Source organism: Prinia subflava, chromosome 2 (genome assembly GCF_021018805.1).
Source record: "Prinia subflava isolate CZ2003 ecotype Zambia chromosome 2, Cam_Psub_1.2, whole genome shotgun sequence".
Classification (NCBI taxonomy): domain Eukaryota; kingdom Metazoa; phylum Chordata; class Aves; order Passeriformes; family Cisticolidae; genus Prinia; species Prinia subflava.
This window is the reverse complement of record NC_086248.1, coordinates 66,076,047-66,100,340: the sequence shown is the minus strand read 5'-3', so window position 1 is coordinate 66,100,340 and position 24,294 is coordinate 66,076,047. Positions and strand designations below refer to the sequence as shown.

At 40.0% G+C, this 24,294-nt stretch overlaps 1 protein-coding gene across 3 annotated transcripts in view; it reads right to left on the bottom strand.

The window, feature by feature from the left end:
- Positions 1-24,294, bottom strand: part of GRM1 (glutamate metabotropic receptor 1) — a 187,987-nt gene that overhangs the window by 17,792 nt on the left and 145,901 nt on the right. For all 3 annotated transcript variants that reach the window (XM_063390332.1, XM_063390334.1, XM_063390333.1), the window contains exons 5-7: positions 19,711-19,879; positions 17,733-17,859; positions 11,413-12,343 (exon numbers count right to left, since the gene is read on the bottom strand). In XM_063390332.1, coding sequence (XP_063246402.1) covers positions 11,413-12,343; positions 17,733-17,859; positions 19,711-19,879 — 1,227 coding nt within the window. The remainder of the gene's footprint in view (positions 1-11,412; positions 12,344-17,732; positions 17,860-19,710; positions 19,880-24,294) is intronic.

Sequence of the window (24,294 nt, the reverse complement as noted above, 5' to 3'; positions counted from 1 at the left end):
ATGATAGCCCAAAGTAGCTGCAGGAAAATCTCTTGGCTGTCTGGGATGGTGGCAGGAGAGATTTTTGAGATAACTTATATAACACAAGGATTAAGAAATGTATATAGCCTTATGTTTCAGTGGATATGGCAAAGTATAGGAGGAAGGACTGCTCGCTGTTTGGGGAGCACAGAGATGCCTGGGGTCACGCTTTGTGCTCCACCAGAGCCTGTACTGCCTGGGCACATGAGCTCCGACAGCACACCCCCACAGCCCAATCCCACACAGCCCAATCCCACGCAATCCCTCACTCCAGCCCGCTGAGCCCACGGATGAACCAGCTGGGCACGAGAGCCCCCGGCTCAGCGGGGCTGGTGCCCCCCACACGCCTCATCTGCCCGCTGGGCGCTTGCTGTGTTGTCTGGGCTGCTGTGGCTGTGCTTTCAGGCGTAGCTCCCCATCAGCCCTTGCCAGTCTGCTGGAGGTAGATAATCCCTCTGTAGGGGTTTCCATACACTATGGGATTTGTTTTCTTTGGTTTGATTGGTTGTTTCCTGGGTGTGTTTGCTGTCTGGTTAGTTAACTTGTCTGGGGGGCTTTGAGATGCACAAAAAGGAGTAATGTGAAATAAACCCCAATTTCCAGATGATCCTTTCTCTGGGAATGCAAGCCTTGCAAGCCAGCCAAAACAGGCTGAATGGAACCACTTGAAGATTTGGGTTGTGCCAGGAAAATAAATGGCCAAAAGATAACACAAAAAAAGAGTAAATTCTGTTTAGTAGAGGGGAAGACTAACATGAACTCTAAGTAAGAAAGTGTAAACATTCGTGGCTTTCCTCAAGGATGAGGCGAGATTAATAGTGTTGGGTAAAGCAAAGGAGGATCTACTAACTAGAAGGTGGCTTGTAGATGGTTATTTAAACTGAACCTGTGATTCTCTGGGGCTGATCAGACTGAAATTGCAAACACCAGCAAACAACCTACCAGTGAGGAGTTGCTCTGATCAGATCAAGGGACACTTGCTTCGATAGAGTTTATGATCAGCTTTGACATCTCTGGCTGTGACGCTGCAGCACAGCTGTGCTAAACAAATAATTTTCTGCTGAAAGGGACAACTCTCACCCCTGTTCCCCAAACCATGGGCATCAGGGACAGTTTCTCTGATGCTGACATTAGTGTTTATCTGACCCTGAAATCTGGCCCAAGGAATCCAGCAGATGGCAATTCATTTTCTTTTCTTTTTTTCCTCTTTAAAAGGTTAATTTTAAAAGGTGGAAGAAAGCCACATCCTGTACACCACGAAAGAAGAACCACAGAGAGCGGAGAAAAGGAAACAGCTTAAGAGGAGATAAACTGAAGCAGTAAGCTAGAAATGGTAAATTATCTATAATGAACTAACAAGAAACCTGGGGTTTGTAGTTGTCAAGTGGGCTTTAAAGTGACAAATTGTGTGATTACTTTCAGCCTGCACAATTGTTTGCTGTTTACAGTGATAATGACTTTTAACCTATGTTTGTCAGATGTGGGAGGCTGAATGCCAGAGCATATATATGCTCTGAAGAATTAGTTGACTTGTTATTTCAAAATTAAATAGTCTCTAACAACTTTAATGTGGAGGCAGATGTTATATTGATACAATATACTTTCAACCCACGCTTAAAGTGGTTTCTTACAGTCCTTTGGCACAGCAGAGAACCTATCTTCTCATGCTGGCCATGTTTATTAGTTACTCTTTTGACAATGTATATCTTCTGTGTGGTGGAGACTGTTCTACAGATATACCTTAGTCTGAAAACCCTAAAAAAGGTCTGACAATGAAGAATTTGCCCATTCAGAGTCCTTGAAGGCACATAGGTAAAAACACGGAGAAGAGAAGGCAATGTGGTCAGATTTCTGCTCTGTGTGTGAATAGTTCTCAGTGTGTTTGGGACAAAGGGAAAACAGAACCAGAAGACAAGTGAAAAAGAAATCACTCCATACTAGCTAAAAAAAACAATAAAAAAAATTGAAGTCCAGCAGAAAGCCAAGAAAGAGATCGTTAAATTCCTCATTCTTCCTTTTACAAACTCCTAAATCCCCAGGAACAAAAATATAAGAAAATAAGTTGCTCCATTACACACATCTGAGGGACAGACATTTTGCAAAGACTACATCCAGATTTTGGACTGAGTAGTGCACTAGAAGTTAGCCCTTTCCTTGCCCTATCCATCATATCCATATACAGGTATTTGTAAATGAACATATCTAGATCTGCAGATTTAATTTCTAAGAGGCTGTAGAACTGTACCCACCTACAGAGAAAGACCATCTTCTCTCTCTGGGGATGGGATTAATTTGTGAATTACAGAGTCTGGCTAAAAATCAGATGCTTTATCAGTGTGTGATCATGACATCTGCAGTTTGTCTTGTGGTGTTTTGTTTTGTGAGGCATCCCTGAACAAAGGGGAGAGCTCATCACAAGAAGAGATAGACTTGGTGGACAAGCCAGAATGCAAAATGCCTTTCACAGCAGCGAAAGAGAAGACATCCAAGTGTTTTCTCCTTCTTGGGCTCTTATGTGACTCTTATGTGTCCCTAAGTAAGGAAAGGGATTAAATAAATAAGCAGTAGTTCTGCATTTCACATTAGTGACTTTGCACTGAATTGTTGGGATGAATCAAAAATAGTTTTCAGATATCTTAATCCGAGGGAAAAAACAAACTCCAGTGTTAACTGTATATCACAGCATTATACTGTGTATATAATAGCACATAGTGGATATATACTTGTTTGTATATAAAGAATATCAGAGATCCACATGATATATTTCAGTACCCATTTTTTTTCACCCCTGAATTAGCTTAAAGATATATGAAATCACAAGGTGGCTCAGAGACCCCTGCAGAAGAAACGCTTGCAGAACATCCTGAATGTTTATTCTAGCAAGTATCTGGGTATGAATTATTATGTGTTTGTGAAATGTCACAGCTTTCTTTGTTTCTGCTAAGGTGAGGTGAGCAAAGGTAGCATGGGCTGAAACATCACACTTTGAGAATAGAAAGGAAGTAAATTGCATTCTTGACTTTAAAAATGTTAAAGTGATCTCTAGAAGACTTTATTCCATTTCCATTTTATATTTCAGAGTACCACTCAGACACAACATGGGTTTGGGGATTGTTTTTTTTCCTAAGGGTGTGCTTATGAGAGTTGGAATCTGATTTCCATGTGTACTATAGGGAAATATCCAGGGTTTTAGGTGCTTAACTGGATGTAACCTTGAACACCTATTTATGTACCTGACACTCTTTAAAGGTGAAATTTTCTTCCTTATTTTTCTCACAGAGAAACTTGTAACCAAAACAATGTGAGAGTGTGGTGCTAAGTTGATAAACAACACTTGCTTATCCCTACATGGGAACACAATTGTTTTTATCACTCACTATTGAGTTGGTGCACTTTTGCAGCATCCTAACTGCATATGAATAATGTATACAAATACCAAAATACAAGGAAATGTAATAAGTGATCCAGTCAAGCAAGAAATTAAATTACAAGTGGTGTCCTTATTCCTGTGGTTTATGCCAAGGAAGATACCAGCTTTCCTCAGGATTTCTGTAGTGCTGCCTTTGCTTCCCCCGCATCAGGAAGCAGAGATTATGGTACATAACTGTAAAGCTCCCCTCTGATATGCCTGTGTATCTTTTTGTCATTGTGTTTAAGCATTGAGATTCATTAAACAAAGCTGCCTGGTGCAACAGCAGTGCCCCCAAGCAGAAAAACATGTTGTGATTCAGCATCTTGAGAGCTGCAAAACAAGAGAAGGAGTAGTAAAGTGAAATTCTCCAGCAGTCCTTTGGCAAGAACCAGGCTGGACTCAGACACCGTGCCTTAGGTATGTCCAGTCAAAATCTTCTGGGAGAACAAAGTTGTAACCACCCCTGAAAAGACAGTGGCAAAACTGCTGTAGACTGGCAACTTCTGAGGAAGGGAGGAAGTTGCATAGAACCTCATACAGTAGCCCTCTCTCCTAAAGGGATCATTCACATGAAATGTGGCTCTGACTGGTGATAGAGAAGCAGAAGTGTGGATGGGAGCGCAGGGTGCAGTCAATGTATGCTGTAAACTTATTTGATATAACCTGGGTTTTGTCTGAGGGGGTTTTATCCGCACTGCTCCTCCTGGGAGGCTTCTGCAGAACCTCATAGCTTTTCCAAGTTATTTCTCCCAAATGTAGTTTCAGGCAGCCTCTGTTTGGCCATGGAAGCAAACCCAGAGGAATGAGATTAAACTGCCAGGCCTTTTAGTTTTTGCTTGATTACAAACATCCCAATCACAGCATTATTTTTTGTCTACTTCTCCACGTCTTGCCTTAGGAATGGCATGTGATCAGCTGTGCATGAGCTGAGACTCCCTTTAGCTGGTAGTATCTGCAAGGAAAACTTAGAGTGCTTTATGCTTTATAGCTTTAGCTATGCCCCTTATTTCTCATTAGAGGGATTAAAAAAACCCACTATCACCAGACTGGTTATTTTGCACATAGACACACAGATAGACAATTTGGTATATAATTTGATCTATGCATATGCCATGCCTGGTTTTTAAATAAATATGGGGTTTAGTAGTTATTTAAATGAGAAAGAATGTAAGTGTAGAAGTAATATCTGAGAGTCTTTTATCCCTTATTCTGTACTTTATTTTTGGTCTATGGGCCAGAACTACAATATATGTGCATCATAATCAAATGCAAATTCAAGGCTATGGAAGACAATATTAGAAATAACTACATGGATGAAATTTAACAGACAACCCTGTAGCAGGGCTAGAAGAGTTTGCTATTGGAACGTTAAGTTTCACACTCCTCCGCTATTTTGTGTTTCTTCCCAGTTTTTAACATTGCTTCTAAGAGTCTCTTTGAAACCATGTAACTGTCTTCTGGGAGTTTTAAATATTCACTTAAATCAATATACTGACAAGGACAGAACAGCCTGACTGGGTTTGTTGTGTTTTCTTACATGAAATCCGCATCCACAAGAGAACAGGGTAAGAGCTGTTACATGTCACAGTGCTGTGTGTCTGCAAAATCATTCATGGTTTAAGACCAGGAAACAGCCCAGCAAAGCCAGCAAACATACCAGCTGCTCAGAGAGAGATGTTTGGCATTAACACCTTCAGCCATCTTTTGTGAGCATGCAAGAGGTTTTCCCAAAAAGCCACTGCAACCTCAGAAAAGGGTGAAGGACTGCACTGAATAGAGAAGCTGAGTAAATGTCAGGGAGGGCTGCAACAGGAAGATGAATCAGGCCAGGCCAGGGTGCCACCTGCCTTCTCTGTGGCAGCTGTGTCACCAGGAGCCATTCTAGGGCTGCCACATCTGCAATAACCTGTGAAGGAAGCAGTCTCCTCCATTATATGCCCTGAGTGTGATGCAAGGGTGAACCAAATATCCAGTGGTTTTGGAGCACCATGCCTTCCTCCAGTGGTGCCACTGCCCTACAGGGTCAGCCCTGAACACAGGGCATGGGTGTCAGCCTTGTATTGGAGGTTAATGGAGAGATCAGATATACAGCAACAAATTGTTTAAACAATCAATCTAATCTGTCCTGTACAATTTTGCCAATTTTATTTTTTCCTTTTTAATCTCTGTATAATTTCCCACTGGCAGAAGCTCACATCCTTTCTGCTGTTCCAAAATTCTTTTCCATAATATGCCATTTCCCTCTGTGCTAAGCTTCGGTAGGTTGTGCAGGCAGAGCAGGTTTAAGGGTCTTCTTGAAAGTCCCTTGGAATATGGTATTTTCCAAGGTCTGTAAGGGTAAAAATTAGGGTCTGTCTTATTGAGTCTGTAATACTACTGCAGCGCATGAGTTTACCCACTGCATCAGTTTTCTAAATTGCAAAGCAAGGTAGTTTACCATCTCTTATTAGATTCAGCAATCATCTTGATACTGTTCTGGCACTGCTGTAGGAAGGTAAAACTACACAAGACGCTAATCTGTATAAGAAGCATTTAAAGGTAATTCTTGTGTGCTGCAGGCTAGATGACATGCTTCAGGACTGAGGAAAATACTTCTCACATTGTGCTTGTGTCCTGAAGCACAGGATTTGATACAGATCTCTTTTACAAGAGGAGGTGCAATAGTGACCGATTATTATTAATCATGCTTGCACTTGCCACTAAATCTACTTATTTCAGAAGTTTTGATACATTTCAGTCAGAGAGAGGGGAATATTCCCCATGTGGCTGTGCCAGGTTGAGGTAGATTGGATTGTTTTGATTTCACCTACTTTAGCCTGCAGAGATCAGGACAAAAGGCATGGTTTTACTTACATCAAAAGTGCTTTCACGTCTTCTATTCACACTTTTCTCCCTTCCTCCCTCCTTGCCTCTATATCCCCTGGTTAAAGATAGAATATTGACAGCACAGAATAATAATACAATAGTGAGAAGATGGAGTACTCCTGAGCACCTATTCCTGTGACTGGGCTGTTAGGTTAGATTAAGTGACAGGCTGTAAAAATATCAATGTTTGAGCAACTGCAGCAGTGAGCTGCAGAACTGTGTGTAGTGAGCAAGCACAGAGGGAGAAAGGACAAAAGGAAGAAGTTACTAGGGGTTGGGTTGTCTGCAAATTTTTATCAGGATAAAATAAATCAAATTTGAGAGATTCATGGCCCAGGTGACTGCCTGGACAATGCTCAGACTGGATGCCTGTTACAGCAGTCTAGAGGCATGGACTGCTGAAATGTGTGAGAAAGATAAATTACAAGTTTGGAAGTACTTTAATTCAGTTATTCATTTCTAAAGGCAGACCGCTATTATTGAAAAATAATTGATTGTAAATATGCTAAAATCACAAGGGGAAAACAGGTAGCTTATGCCTTAATATGGAGTCCTGGCCATTCAGTGAGCCTTGCTTGTTGACTTCTTATTAACACAGATTTTGCTACATAATGTATATTGACATCTAAATCCTTCCTCTGCCTGATTCAAATGGCACTTAAATGGTGTCCAGACCTGGGATCTCAACCACACATTTAAAATCATTTATGTGTGAAGATTGAGGAAGCAGATAAGCATCATTGCCAGACCTGGAGCTTATTACCCAAAGACACAAAATTAACTTTCTCCCTGTGGTGACTCCTGCAGCACTGATCCTTCTCATGTTACTGCAGCCCACAACAAGCAAGAGAGAAGAAGTGAGCCTTGCTGCGTGGCTGAACTCTATTTGAATTGTGTGCTTCCTACAGAAAAGTAACACAAAAGACCTGCAGGGTGCTGGCCTGACTTCAGACTCCTACACATTGTGTAGGATCCATTTGAAGCAGTGGCTGGAGAAGGCATTTCCTGAACCCTCATCAGAATCAGCCTCTGAAGTGTCACTGGCTGTTTTTTCTTCATGTAGTGCAGAAGAGAGTGTTGCTTCCTCAGGGAAGGGATCGTATGGACGTTGTAAATGCGTCCTTCTCTTCGAGCTCATTGACCCTCATAGAGCAAAATAATTTTTGTGGCCAAGAAGAAAGCTAAAGATCACAGCAAGAACTATACAGAAAAGTTTGCATCTCACATCTGGCAAAAATAAAAAATAGATGCAAAAGGCTCTCCTAACAAATGCTGCTGTGCCATCATCCTGTAACAGCCAGGATCTTGTAATAGCATCAAGCAGCAAACGAACAATAAATGTCCCCACAAAGCTCCAACACAAACAGCAGATATCACTCTCTCTTCATCTCTCCTGATGGAGCTGCTCCATTTTTTATACATATTTAAGTATTCATTTGACAAGAGGGAAAGGATGAGAGCTGCTTGGTACTGAAGACACTCACGAGGGATCCCTCAGACCCAGATTCAAGCTCTCTCACAGAATAATACAAAGTATCTCCCTAGGGTTTGCATTACAATGTTTTTTCCTCTGTTCCAAAATACTGCTGGAAAAGAAAATACAGAAAGGAGACTTGCCTTGGACACTGCATAATCCAGTTATAGAGCATCCAACTGGGAAATGAAGGAGATGCTCTTAGCCTGAGTGCTTTAACTGTAGGGGGTAAGATTCCCTCGTGATTTCCCAATGTCTTCCCCTCTCCATGGGAAAAAAGAATGTCCCCCTGGCCCAGGGAAAGTGTTTACCAGCAAATCCCAGTTCTATGAAACATTTTGAAAGGCCAGAATTTTCTGATGGAAAACATATATATTCCACTGGAAAATTCCCAGCCAGCTTTATGGAAACAATGCTGGTTGTAATTGCTCATAGTTAGACTTAATCAAAGTAAGAGCTAGTTCAAATCCTCAAGACTGCGTGTACCACCTTGAGAGTGCCACAGATCAGTAAAGGCAGTGTGCTGTATTGCTCATGTGGAGACAGTGTTACTAAGAAATTTATTTTCACTGAGAGTCTGTTGGCAACGCAGCTGAGACAGACATTTTTCAAGATGACTTTTCTGACCTCTATGTCAGCACCAGAGGTTTTCAGCTGGAGGTTTTAAATTGACTAATTGATCCTGTGTTAATAGACTCCCCTGGTTGATTCTTTTGCTCTACTTTAGGAGGCAGAAAGGAAGAGTGTCTTGGCTTGCTCTAGTCCCCAAGATATACTAGTTAAACTAACAGCCCAACATTGCATGAAAATGCTTTATGAAGGCTTATATGTTTGATTTGACCTTGTAAATGTAAACTAGTTTCCATTTTTAAAACTAATTCAATTTAACCCTATATCTCCACACTGGTTTAATTTAGATGGCTTCCACTTTTCTATTTAGGAACTGGAATTCAATGGATTAAGCAGAGAAGAGATTTGATACAGACAGGAAAATAGATGAAAATTGAAAAGCAGAAAAAGAAAAGCAAACTAGGAAGAGGGAGAAGCTAGATGAATACATCTAGAAGAGAAATCTTTTGAGTGCAAAACTGCTGGCCACTTATAGACAGAAAAATGCCACAGGAAGAGACTATTGAAGAATCTAGAAATAGAGCAACATATTTACAGGGATTAGAATGACTGAAAACCCGGCAAAAAAAATCCCAGATATTGATAGGGAATTAAAACAAACAAGCAAACTAACCAAACCAAATTAAAAAGAAATCCCCACCCAAAACCAAACCAAAACCACAAACATTAACAAACAAAACAAAACAAAAAACCCCAAACCACAAACAAAAACATTGAAAATCAGTCTGGAGGTCATTCCTGCATTCCTGTAGGCATTGAGCATGTACCAGTAGCTTTAAGTCCTGTTTCAGGAAGGACCTGATTACACATTTGAGTTATCTATGTGCTTCAAAAGCTGCAGCAAATTCTACTTTTTCCTTCTTGATTTCCACAGTGACTCGCTTTTTTATCTGCATTGTCACAATGTTCTCAGAAACTTTGCAATGGACTCAGCTAGGAGCTAAAAAAACCCTCTAAAGCCCTGAAATTACGTTTTGTTTTGCCTTGGACTTTATTCCCAAATCTTTGTGTTTGTCTATTAAACTTCTTTCAGTTCTTCATGTCAATGAAGAGAGAGATGTGCTGTCCTTTTCCATCAGCAATCCCAGGTGCCTATGCACTTCTGCTGGTTTGGATGAAGAACAGGCAGTAACTGCACAAGAGGTTTAGGTCAGAGGTGGGAATTTGGCTATATAAAAGACACGGATGCTTAACCTGAGGAAAAAAAGGCATATTAAAGAAGTATTGAGCTTTTAGTTTAGAAAAGCAGCTTAAAACTCTGTAGAGCTTTTCTGCTTCATAGCACTCAGGCTGAACAGAGAGGTTGAGAAAATCTTACTAAAATTATGTAACAAACGAATTGCTGAAAAGCTCCCTATTGAGTTTTAAAGGTAAGAAAGATGAGGGAGAAGCTCAGCTTTTGAACAGCATGTAATATTCTCTCATATCAAGAACTATATTCTAAGTATATCACATTTGGATTATTTAGATTACTTTTTTTTTTAATAAAGGTAGAAGAAGAGTAAGCAGAACAAAGAATTAGTTACTAATTTTCTCATGACCTAAAATATTCAAAAGTCCTCTTTTTTTGACAGACATCAACTTAAAGAAACCAACACTTAACCAGAAACCTCACTGCAGGAACACCACACTAATTTTTTACAGTCTGACTCCCATCTAACTACCATAGTGCCAGAGGAAGGTGGATCAGGCTCCATCTTTCTATTTGCATGGAATCCAAGCTCTTGGGCTACAGAGAGTTTTGGTCATCTCCCTGCAAGTGATGGCTGCTAGGGCTGCCGGCCACTCCCTGCTCTCTGTCTAGCTCAGGAGTTGTCAGCCTTGATGTGGCCTCTGTGGCACACTCAGCTGTGTATTTGGGTCACTTACGTCTCCATGCCCTTCCCTTCTGACCTCTGTCTAGCAAAAAAATACAATGTACTGAAGTGGCATAAAGACAAAATTGATCTCAGCATGGGTTTTCTACAGTATTACTTCCATCACCAGGAGAGATGAAAATGGTTCTTATACAAACTGCATCAAAACCAGCCTGACTCAAAGAAACTTACAGATCCCAAAAACTGGAAATTAACTGAATTTTAATTCTATTGGGAAGTTCAGAAATGTAGATTTCACTGGTGCTTTTTTTTTTTTTAATTGGGAAAAAAATCATCTAGACTCATAACTAGCCCTAGGGTGCTTCTTTACAGATTAAAAAACAATAAGACAATAAAGAATGCAAATTTTCAGACAGCTTCTCACAGGGAGATGCTGTTTGAAGTAACAGTTCTCTCTCGCTCTGCTGCATCTGGGTTGCTTTTAATTATTAGCAAGGAAAATAATAAGCTCTATAGATGCGAATGCAAGTTCATTTTCACCATCAGTTGACTTCTGCAACTTTCACACTAATGCTGAGTTTGAGAACATGGAGAAATTTACACGAATGATGAGTAAGAGTGTTGCTCATAATGCTGAGTATTTAATAGAACACAGGGATAGCATGGAGGGTGCTCTTGAATCACAGTCATGAGGACTGTCACAATACAATATCTTAAAAACTAATGTTCAGTCCTCAGCTTTCACACACATTCCAGTGGCCTTAGGCAAGTACATGTGATTTACAATCATTCAGACAGAGATTTCTTTTCTAAAAGGCTAAAGTAGCACTTCAGCTTGAACATAATGCAGAGAAACTGCACATCAGGGCGTGAGATCCCTGTCACATGCACAAGTGACAGGGAGATGCAAGAAGCTGCAGAGGGAGCTTGGTTACTCTGCCACTGCCTGACCTGCCCCAGTCGTAGAGGGAGTTCTGCACAGGGCTGCCTTCAGGGCGGGAGAAAAGATAATACACAACACATCAATATCCATCTGAGGCTTAGAACTAAAGGGTCATTTCCACCTTCTCTGCTACACATGAGATGAAAAACTGTTACATACCTTATTATTCAGCAGACTACAGTCAACCAAGAGAGGATGGCAAAGAGAGGGACATTTACAGTAAATGTGTACCTGCAGTCAATCCACTTACTTTGGATTTCCAGCCCCTGGCTTCTTTCTCCGGAATATGTTGAGGAAAGTGTTGGACTTGCAAGGTGCCTTGCCATCCCCGACATGCATACGCACCACGTCTGAGGTGGTGAAGGCACTGCGGACGTTCCTCTCAGGCTTGGCTATAATGATGTACATCTTAGGGGTGAACATGCACCCCAGAGCCACTGTCACACTCAGGCTCACTGCGAAGCAGGTGGTGATGATCTTGTAGTTGCTCCCGAAATAGATGGGCACGAAGGCCAGCCAGATGATACAAGTGGTGTACATGGTGAACGCAATGTACTTGGCCTCATTGAAATTGGCGGGCACATTGCGAGTCTTGAAGGCATAGTATGTGCAGCTCATGATGAGGAGTCCGTTGTAGCCCACAGGAGCCACGACGCCCAGGTTGCTGGTGTTGCAGATAAGGTAAACCTCCTTAATGCTGGGGTAGGAGAGGATGGGCATGGGGGGCTCCAGGATGATGAGCGTGATCACCAGTGTCAGCTGCACGCTGATCAGAATGGAGGCGATGACCACCTGTGCCCAGGCGCTCATGAAGCGGGGCTTGCGGGTGCAGATCTTCTTCTTGCTGCCAGCCAGGATGCGCGCGATGCGGTTGGTTTTGGTCACCAGGGCAGAATAGCACATGGCCGAGGAGAGGCCCACCAGGAGGCGCTGGAGGTAGCAGGATGTCGTGGTGGGTTTAGCTATAAGGGTGAAAGGGCAGACGTAACCCAGAAAGATGCCAGCCAGGATAATATAGCAGAGCTCACGGCTGGAGGACTTGACAACGGGGGTGTCTCTGTAGAGCACAAAGATAAGGGTGACAAACATGGTGACCAGGATCCCCAGGCAGGAAAAGACCACAGCCACAATAGACTCTATATTGCTCCACTGGAGGTACTTTACAGGGATGGGTTCGCAGCCTGCAGTATACAGAAGAGAAAAGAGATTGTTAGAAAGGCAGTTCCTGGAAGAATCTTTTGCTTGATCTCAGTTAATCCAAATGTTAGCATGTGTCTGTGTCATGCGGATTATGAAGACCATTTTACAAAGGAGTGAAATGCATCATGAAAAGTTTGGAAGAAATATGTTCAAAAAACAGCCATCCATTTTTGGTGTCCCAAATGTTTTCTCACGATGCTGCAATAGGAAATTAGATTTGGTAATATCTGATATTAGAGATACCTGCTTACAAGCCCAGCATACCAAAGGCACAGCTGGGAACAGAACCCAGACAAACTCACCATCATCTCTTCATTTCAGCAGGGAAAGCATTGTTGCAAATGGCTAGGTTTTTTACCTCCTCAGATTAATTTATTTAATCATTACCACAGTCAGTATAGTTAGGTCTACTACATTTTTTGAGAATGATTTTATAAATAATATAAATTAACCAGACGTCTATGGACAGAAAAACGGTAATAAACCCCAATTTTTAATGGAACCATATCATAGATGGTATGATACCATCCACAGAAGGCATATACCTTCTTAGTACATTTGTGCTTTTTTTCGCTTCCCATTATCTTACTGTTAATTTGTCAAACCCTCTGCATGTTGTTTTCCCACTAAATAATATAATTTAATTCTCTTGGGAAAGTTAAACCCACAGTATATGCACGCCTTCAGATAAAAACTGGAAAGACTCTCCTTTCTGACTAGTACAGATGTGCAATAGGTGTCTGTTAAGATAGTACTTAGCTGCTCTCTCCTACACTCAGGTTAAAGGAGTCTCTGGATATCTTCCTCACTGTGCTGGAGAAGTAATACCAGCAATAAACACTACAGAGAAAATAAAATCCTATGTGTTCTTAAGATGTCATGGTTGTGAAGCTGTTATGGACAACTTTCATTATGGCATTTTCTTATTTCTGTTCTTGACTTAATAGTTCCAAAATGCTTTTAACATGTTTCTTTATCCCAAGAGAATTATCCACAGCCTCTTCTACTTCTTGTTTCTGTCCTCTTCCAGTTTCCCTTGGACACAATTCACCTTTTCTGCCTTTTCCCCACCTCTCAAGTATCTTTCCTCCCAGTCCCTCATCATCTCTGTCTCAGTTCGCCTTGCATTTCAGTTTTTTCCTAGCTACCTCTCCACCCAGATGTCTTCATTACAAACTGCTGGTCCAGCTTTTCTGGACGGGCTGCTCATGAACTCTGCCTATCTGAGTTGTTGGACATGGCTGAAAAGAACAGGGAAAAGATGGTCATGTCAGCAAGCTTGTGAGAGAGGCATTTTTTCCTCCCATTTTTGCTGCTAGATCTTAACAAGGCCCCTGATGTGATGAGCAAAAGTCATGCTCAGTCCCTTCCTTCTCAGTGTGGAGTGTATTTGCAGAAACCATCTATGAACAGAAAGCTTCTGAGTCCCTCAGTTTTGCCTAATTTGTATGCATCTTCCTTGTGGTGACACAAAACCACCAACAGATACCCCTACTGTAATGTACATATCTGTACTGTAATGTAAAGTCCTTCCTTCCAAGTAATGGAGAAGACAAGGTATAGATCAGGGTTGAACAGTTTTACTGTAACCTCATTTTGAGAAACAGGAGCAAAAATGGTTTTTGTTGGAATTTAAAAAAAAGGAGGGAAAAAAAAAAAAAAAAGAGCCCAGGACAAATTTTCCTGACATGGAAAATTTCTGCTTTTAATGTCTGCCAATGTCATATGAAGTGAAGGTCTTATAATTCTGTACGCTTTGTCTCCAAGCTGATTTAACTACAAGTGGTGTTGTTACACATGCCTGTAACATCAAAAACAATAGAAATTATAGCAGTGACTACCAGAGGTCTTATTTTATAAAGAAAATAAGATAAAACAAAGAGACAATTTTATAAAGAAAATTATTTTGCTCAATATGACCTGTTCAAGACTCAGATAGGAAACTCATACTTCTAAACAGTACTTTTGTGGTGAAATATGAAGAAAAACCTCTTTATTAGAATTGTGAACCTTTGGCCATTGGCCTCAGCAGTCCTGACTGGAAGCTGGCTTCTCTATGATTTAATAAAAGACTGAGGATCAGAAGTTCTTTGATTAATATATGTGAAGCTCTTCTCATACAAGAATCTGATCAGTGGTTGTTGGAAGGGTTAAGTTTCAATATGGACTTTAAGCTTAACCACATCAAGACATACCCACATTATAACCTTTTTAACTATATTCTCAGGGGCTTAACCTAGATCTAGCACAATAGTTAAGGCTATCGTTTGCTTTAAGCTTATCCTGTATAAGATTTGCTTAGAAATGTTTCATTAAACCAGTGTAATTCCTGTGCACCAGCAAGCCAAAGAACCACATATTGTAAAAGCTGCAAAAAGTTCCCTACACTGCTTATTATCTGCTAACAGTTGTTTGTTGTCAGCACCTGTGTAGGTGGGTCATTTCCCAGCTAGGAGAAAGTGGATTCTGGAACCCCACTGAGACTGGGGGTTAATACCCAGGAAATTGTGCATGCATTCACAAAACAAAACAAAACAAAACAAAATCCCACTCAGCAACTAACCCAAACCTCAGAAAAATCAGAGCAAAAGCTTCACAGTTAAAAATTTTAGGTAAAAGCTCTCTGATAGCTTGCATGTACTATTTTCCCTGTATTTTAACTGAAAAATTTCTAAGATCAAAAGGCTAATCAATTTTTTTATTACTATATTCATAGTACAAGGACAATAAGAGAATCTATGATGTTTTCTGAGGTCATTAACACATCTCAAGTAACTGATGGCCCCAAAACCTTATTATTCTTTTCATAAGACTATAATACTTATACTATACTATACTATAATACTATCTTGTTTTATTGCTTATTTAACATGATTTATGTAAACTGAGTTTACTAGCTTGACATTCATCCTTCTTATATTATATTATATTATATTTTGGCACTGTAGAAGATTTCTATTGGCACAAGGTCTAAGGTCCTGGCTTTAGTGACTATTTCTCAGGTCAGGTTTTCATCATTTGTGCTGAAAAATCCTTTATGTCTGCTGACTGCGCTTCATAGAATTCATATTTAAGGGAAGCAATCTAAAAAAAATGTGTAGATTTAAAAATAAAATTAAAATGTCAGGAAATGATTGCTGAGCTACAGAGACTGATTTCAAATGGAGAAAATGAGCACCTTGAAAAGCATATCTTACGAAATAGGTTAGTATGTGCTTCATGTTTCTTAAAAGGATTAAGGATTTTAGAGCCTCCATCTGTGATGGAAAATGAGTCTAAAACCACATACATGTTTAGCATTTAAGATTTAAGGCAAAGGGAAAAACAATCTGCACTGTGAGATGTTACCGTCTGTGTCTAGATGCTATGGTGACTGTCAGGGTATGAATACAACACATAAAATCAAGCTATAAAAACACGTTTGATGGGAGTCCTGGCAAGAAAAGAGAATTCCAAATTAAATTATACCAATGGTGACTCCCACAAAGTTCAAGAGACAGAGTTTATCTAGACAAATCACCCTCTTCTACAGATAAGGATGGCATCAGATTCCTTTCACATCTTTGTACTTTGTAGTATAGTTCAAGTAAATCAATTTTAGGGGTTAAAAAAAGAAAGTTTTTCTTCAATAAGACAGACTGAAGAAGCTGTGCGGGAGCAGACTGCCATTTCAATGTTCTCTAGGAAATAAGTCGATGGCTGTGCTGTTATTTGGCTGACGTTACTGTGATTTTAGAACAGCAGCAGTCCTGTCTCCTTGCTGAGAAGAAACACAAATCAGCAGGTCATCTACTGATTTCATTAAAAGTTAATAGATTGCAACATGCCCTGGAGATTTTTTCCAGCACTGATTCTTTCCACAACTCTTTTTCAGCAGTGCCTGTCATTTTGACATGACCCCTTTTGAGCTACTCTGGGCAGCTGGTAGCACTGAACCATATTCTCTCAAGTGTGTATTGATCGCTCACCAGGTTTTTGTTCTGGCTTCTTTTTAATCAATAAATCCCTTTTTCTTCCCTGAAGGGTAGATACAAACAATTATGTGAACCTCTAAGACCAGCAAAACCTGTTTGTGTATGGAAACCTGCTTTAAAATTAACAGACACTGGTGTCCTGTAGGAGCAAGAATTAAATACGTGCTTTTCAAGTGGTCTAGACATCTATGAAAGATTCTGTGGATTTTTTGGTTTCTATTAATACCCAATGTGTTTCAGCAATTTGGGCCCTTACAGAATGTATTTTTCATTAACTACTCTCCCTACAACCCAGTGACGTGAAACTTGAAGGGTCTAAAGTGTACAAGAAGGGAATACAGGTGACCTTGCCACTGATAAGTGACAGCTGTGTTAGTTACCCAATACAGCCTTGCCCCTGATGAATCACAGCTACAGCCAACAAAGTGTGATGAAAGGGAGTGAGTTAGCTGCTGAGGGGGAATCGTGAAGGAGGAGGAACCTTGAGGAAGAAGGAAAGTGAGACTCCTGAAGAAGAAGGATCCTGAGGAGAGGGAATCACTGCTGTGAGGTCAGTCTGGACAAGGAAGCATTAAGTTGAACATTTGATCTTTGACTGGGTGATCAGATTGTTTCTCTCACTAGGAATGATGTCCTGCTGAATGCTGGCATCCAAGATTTGCAGAGGTGCCTCTAGTGTTTCACAGTGATACAAAGCAAATGTTAAGGTCAGGGTGATGCTTCTCAATGTGTTGTAGCTATCTTTTGGAGAGTAATGGTTGCTGCAAAGCCCAGACTAGATGTGGAGGTTGACCTTAATAGGTAAAAAATAAACAGAAGGATGCCAAAGCATGCAACTCATCCAAAGCATGCAAGTCATATCCAAAGCATATGCACAAGTCCAACTCTTCCCAGACAGCCTTTCTCAGGATTTTGTTCAAAGTCTTCTTGCTGGTGGGTGCAGTGAGAATGATCTTAATACCAAACAAGGCTCCAGTAATCAGTTATTGAAGGTCCTGAAATCCCAGATTAAGTGCTACTAATTGCATGGTAAAATGATCAGAAAAGGGTATCAAGTCAATATGACAAGAATGCACCGAACTGTTGTGATAGTCACTGCTAAATTGCAGCAAATGTTGCTGAGTTCATTAGCAGTCTTAAGAGCTTTATTAATACTTGTTCTAAATGAAAGAAAGGAACAGACAGGCTATAACATTTCTTCTTGGCAGAAACGTTGCTGTCTTTTTTGTCTCTGGTGTTACACTGAGCTGAAAGACAGTCACCCTAAACTGCACTGGAATGTGTGTCCAAATATTTACCTTTAATATTTCTGCATGTTACCATCTTACTGTCCAGCACAGAGCATTCCCCTTGTGCCCTGTAGAAAAAGAATGCATTTGGAGGGACACATCCCTACCTGTCAGGTCAGCATTTGGCCACCAGCCAAGCTCACAGGCTTTACACGTGAATTCATCCTGAACAAATTCATTCTCTTTGCAAGCAGTGCAAATCCAGCAGCAGCTCACTTCTCCTTTCCTGATCACCTGCAATACAAAATATATCCTCGGTTCTGATCCTTTATCAGACAACAAAAAGGCACACACTAACACCCCCCAGCAAACACATAACACAATACACTGTTTAAAACATGACAGGAATCTTGTGTATGGCACATTTCAAACAGCTATAAAACATGAATCATGACTTTGTCTTGATCCCTGTATTAAAATTTGTGCTTAGGAGTTCAAAGATAACCTCTGGGGACAATTGTATTTTATTTTGGGAGAGCTATTTGGAGTTAAAAGTACAAAACTATTCCCTCTCTGGTTCAGAGGGATGGTGAATGTCATATTTTTAATCAAATTTGAGGCTTCATCTGTGAGATGGTAGAGGTCAGGACAAGCAGCTCAGCCCATGCTTAATATCTTGCATAGTAAAAAGCAGTAAACAAAGTCAAATGTTAGAACAAAGAGTAATTCATGCATATAAGTACATATAATACATGTGTACACACAGGCACATTCACATACGTTCCAATTTATGTGGAAGTCTCTTTGAGGCTTATTATACAGTATAAATAGAAATTAAAATAAGAACAAATTACAAAACATTCTGCTAAAAGGATCTATTGGGTTCTAGAAGAAAAAAAAATTAGGCAGTGACCAATCTCATTCTTTGAAATAGCCCTTTTAGGGACAAATGTCCCTCAGAAGTGTCTTTCTTTGCTGTGATGGCTGCTAAATGTAATGATACAATGCTGAAAAGATTATTTTCTTGTCTTGATTCCTAGTTTCATTACCCTGAGGCTGAAAGAAAGATGAAGGATATCTCTGGCTCCTAGGGCTCTGACAAAGACTCTGGCCTTGTTTGCCAGGAAGGAGGAATCCACCCCTTTCTTCCAGATCTTCCTATCCATCTATATCCAGAGATAAGTACCGTAGTGAAATGCAAAATGTTTGTTTTATTGAATACTGGCTTTGTGGGCTTTCTTTTTTGATAACATTTCCTCATGCAGTCTGTGGAGAGAGTCCAATAGAATTCAATGAGAGCTGAAGCTGGCATTTTGTATGCATGGTGTTTACATATACACACATACACAAACTGCACAATCTCAAAAACAGGGAAAAGATGTTTTGGAGGGTTGTAAATACCAATAATGTTTCTCCTCCAAGATGCTGGAGCATGTCACTGTGCCTTTGCCAAATCATCAGTTGCTTATTGCTTAGAGTAGCAATATAGAAATGAAAAGCTGCAAATGTGGCTATTAAATGAAAATAGAAAGGAAGGTCTAAGGAGATTTTGCTGAATGGGCTTCTTGCTGTTTTAGATGTAGTGCATCAATACCATTTTGATAGTGGTGAAACATCTTTATGTCATCCAGACATGACTGGTAGCAAATTATTTGTAGCTTGATGCAAGTGCTACTGTTTGGTGAACACAGAGTGATTTCATTTGTCCTGTTGTGAACACGAGATACAAAGAGGCATGGGGTTTTTTGGTGTTTTTTTCCATTTTTCCTTGCAGGTGTAATTGCTGGAACAAAATACTGGATTCCTGTGGGTCACGATATTTTCAAGATCAGCCCCCAAGTGAATCACAGCCACTGAAGGTTGTAGGCAATGACTAAGTGAAAATCTTTCTCACATAAGGTGAGATTCAAATTCTGTCACACTAGAAGATTCTGCATCTCTACAAAGGGTAATTTAAGAAAACATGGGCCCATGTATGGTATCGTCAAAGAAAGATATTAATCTGTGAGTCTTTCTATAATTTTGGCTTTCTTGAAGGAAAAGAAGTCCTACCCATTGGCTTGAAAAGAGCTTGCTTGGGTCTAGAGGAAAACACTGACTGGATATTCATATTTCTACAGCAGAAAGGAAGTGTCTGAGGCACACCTTAATCTGGCCCTTCAGGCAAGGCTCGCTGCACACGGATCGCACCATTCCACTCTTGTTCATCTGAATCCTGTAATCGTCAATGTTGAGCACGCCCTCGTGCCAGGTCCCGATGAGGACGTAGTCGTAGCGGTTGGGCTCTATGTACTGGAGGTTCATGATGTCATATCTGCAAGGAAAAAAATGAGTCATTGTCCTGCAACATAAAGGACAAAGATTTACCTTGTTCTTCTTATTCTGACTCTGAATATTCATATTATCCCTTAAAACCAGGGACTTGAGTTTCACAAAAACCGCAAATCCTTTATGATTTGCAGCAGAATCACAGGAAGGGTCAGCTCTGATTGACACACAATTGCTGATTGCCTACCTGCCTTGCTTGCATAAAACTGTGGGTAAAATTTGTGTGTCCAGGAAGAACTGCATACCAAAAACAGTAACCTCTGCTGAAGATGCACATGTAGGCAATGTCTGGATGCTGTATTTTCAAATGATTTGTCAAAACGTCTTTAACCTTCACTTGGTGGCTCCATGCAGGCTGGTTGTAATATAGCCCTTGCTGGGAGCTCTTAAGCAGAAAGGCTCATATCAACTGAACTGGTTTGCCATAAGTTAGCTGTAAGCTCTAAATTCAACCATTCATATTATGCAGCCCAGTGATTCTGTCAGGAAAAGTTAGCACCTCAGTCACAACATTTACTTCCTCACCCTAGGCAAGTAGAAGAGCGTTTTCCAAGACTAAGGTAAGGGAAGCATAAAAAACTGCCACAGTAACCATCCAGCCCACCCCATTGCCTTCAATGTGTTGGACCTGATGTGTGTACATTCTTTAGTGATAACTATTATATTCATTCTTTTACCCACAGAATGTAGCTTGACTCTTAGTAGGAAATAAACAAGAATGGAACAATGAATGTTGGAGTGTGTACAGAGAGGAAGAACCACAGAAGAGGTTAAGCCCACAGCCTGGTCTCTTCAGATGAGAAGGGGGAGGACTTTGTTTAATAAATGACAGAGCAAAGAGAGTGCAAATGAAAGAGAAAGAGCATTGAGAACAAGGAATCAGCGTTAGAGCTGAAAATAACAAAGCATCTTCTATTTTTCAAGCCTGATATTTACTGCTTTGCTCTTCTGTACTGGATTGTCTCGGCCTCTGGAGAAAAAAAATCTTTTGTTTATAATGGACGTTGCTAATCTGTACACGCTTTAAGAATTAAAGCAAAGTAGGAGCCAGAAATAAAATTGGGATGGTTTGTTGTGAGCAAAGAGAAACATCCATTTGTTTCTTTCCCATTTTGAGGTTCAAATACACAAAATTTCAGCTCTCTCTGCTCTTCACAGAGGGAAGAGGCTAGAATTATTCTCTAGGGTAGAGCAGAGTAATTTTCTTAACCAAGTCTTTGGGGTTTCTCTAGTTATAGATGATTCAAAGAAATGCATATTTACAGCTGTAATTAGACCTCAGTTTTGCAAATATGCGTGTCCAGATAATGCCAATACCACTGCAGAGCTCCACTGAATCACATCTGAAAAGGGACTCCTGCCACTGAGTTCAATGAAGCTCCAAGCAGGAGGCAGCTCTGTTGGTTGGGAATTGGCCACTAATTGGCCAAGACATTGCTTAAGAAAGGGGTAAGTTTCAAATTCATTAGCGAACAATTGCTTCTCATATCCCAGTTCTTGTAGAGGAATTGCCTAAAATAAGAAATGCTGTTTCCAGGCTTGTGAAGAATCAGGATAACAAAAAGCAGTGAGAGTCAGGCATTTCATAATGGATACTCAACAGGCAGGAGTAATTCTCAGCAGAAATGTGCATGTCTCTTTCTAGCAATGAAAATGTACTTGGATTTTAGTTTGACCTTATATTAGACTACTACACAATCAGTTACTCTGGGCTGGAAAATTAATTTAGGAAGGGGAATAGAAGATTATTAAAACCTCACATTCCCTTAATGGAATTTTCAAGCCCACACGTGTTTTTTCATTTTTACAAAAATACATCACAAGGCACACAGTGATATGAATGCAATATCAATTACGAATTTCACCTGTGTTCTTATAATACTATTCTCTTCCCTATAGGTTATCTGCCAAAGAATAAAGTATGTAGATTAAAAGCTCTTATACAGTCTTGTGTAATGACAAGTTGTAGTAAAATGTTTGCAGCTTTAATATGCAGCTTGAATTTTAAGTGGAAAATATGTTCTAGTAAATACACTTGGTGTATGGAGATGTGCTTAAGTTCTTTATCTTTTTCTTCTTTTTCTTAATGAAAAATCTGTTATTTGAGCAAAGACAAATTCAGTGCTGGAATACCTCCTCCCGTCCCCTTGCTTATGTATATACAACTAACAATCTTGGGCTGTGTCCATGCTAAAAATTATGACCCCAAAAGAAGTGGGTTTGACAAGGGTTGTGAAGCTCTCAGAGACTGCAGCTTCTTGGAGGTGGGTGTACTTCACACACACGTGGCAGCATTTAAAGAAGCCATTAAAACATTCAGCAGGTAAGAAAATGAATCCTTTTAATATAAGAGTAAGTTTTCTGGTATACGTGGTGTCATATGAGCAAGTTACATGTAAGGCAAGCCAGAATATAAATCAGCTGGTGACAGGCACACTCTTACTCTAGTTAATCTGAGATAGCTGAAGTTACCTTTTTCCATTGCCATAATACTAGACTGGCACTGATGTTTGTTATCCTGGAAGACAGGATGGAAAAGGGCAATGCTGAGCAATGCCGGAATGTAAATTGATCAAATAACCACCCATGAATCCAAACTTCAAAACAAAAATGCATATATGAAAAAAAAATGTTTATATGCAAGTTTGAAGGCTTTGCATAAGGCAGAATTTGATTATTTAAGCTAAGCATTGGAGTAGGTAGTGTTGTCATGACTGAAGCCTGAATAACTATTGGAAATTTTGAACTAAATAGACTTGTGTGGTTCTAAGTACAAGTCTAGTTAAGATGAAAAGTTAGGTGAAATTTTCCTCTTAGTTTGTGAATCTCAACATTTCTCCACGTATCATCATCGGGGCTGGAAGTTCTCCTGCCTGTTGTCACAAAGAATTTTATGGTCAGAAGTCTATGCAAATCATTTGTTCTAGAGAGGTAAGGTTCATACCAACTACAAGGTAAAAGGAGGCAAGCACCTAGACTAGACCAGAGCTAAAAAGATCTCTCTGTATCCCAGAGAAGGATGTTGTGTTGACTATTGCATCCTTCACACCTTCTCCAGCCATCTCTAGAAATTTGAGTGACATGATTGCTACAAACAAAGGAAATGGGAGCTACTTGAAAGTAAAAAGTGCAGCAAATTTACCAGCATGTTCTTAATGACAGTATAGCAAGCACATACAGCTGAGTTTCCAGAGTTACATCCATGTCATTTTTTCCCAGAGGCAGTGCAGTCAGCTAAATGACTGCATTTGTGCCCTTCCAATAAAAGTTTACTTCATATTTCTGCATAAGAGATATTCAAAGAAAAGATTCTTCACAGAAGAAACACACCTTTGGCTTCATGCTTTGTGCTTTCCAATCTTATTTTGATAAAACCTTGAAACCATGAATTGTGCCTGAGACAGAAAGAGTTTTGTATCTGAACAAATGGTTAGGGTTTCATGAAGCTCTATGGGTTTCAAAACAGGAGATTATGGGAGTGCCAGACAAACATAACTACAAGCAACTCTATCTGCTCTACTCGTGATGATCACAATTAGGAGTTTGTGGGAATGAATTGCTCAAAGAACATCACAGATTTTGAAAATTATAAGAAAGGTTGCTGCCTTATAGGAAGGAATACTATTCCACCTTGTGAAGCTGATTTGTTTACATGATTTGAGGACAAGATATCTAAAAACTTTTTACACACTTATGTGACGTTCTTGCACTTGCATAGAAAAGCCAAAAACCTTGGAAATTTCATAGCAGGCTGACTTTGCTATATTTAGGTGTTGTATGTTGTGTTTACCTTTCCATTTTGCTGAGGCACAAAAACTCTTTTGGGTATTGGCACAGTGCTATGGTCTGTTCACTGATCCACGAAGAGACTTTCCACACAAGCTGTGGGAACACTACAGGCAGTCAGAAGGTACAGATGATTCTGTTAAGCTGCTGCTGCCATACAAGGATCTGACAGACTGTGCAGATCTCAGTTTGTATACATAGCCATTCTCCGATACCATATTGCCCACGTCATAAATGCCACAGATTGATCCAAGGATTACAGAATGAATAACAGAAAGGTTAATTGAATTTCCTTGCCCAATCCTGCTAGCTCCAACTGTGAAAATATAAATGAGGAACAATAACATAAAAAACTCCCTCCTTAAAATAATCTATCAAATTCTAAGTAGGCCAGGGAATCAAGAAAAATGAACCTTGCTATAGACCAAAATGATGGATGGAATAAATTCTATCTTTCTGGCATGCTCAGAGAAATATCCTGATATAAACTCTCTTATGTTTTGAATTCAGCAACTGTTCAATCTAATTCTATGCTTGGTACTGATGAGAGTTGTGGAAATGCTCTTGGGTGACAAAATAATAAATAAGAATTAGGCTAAAACTGGAAAATTACAT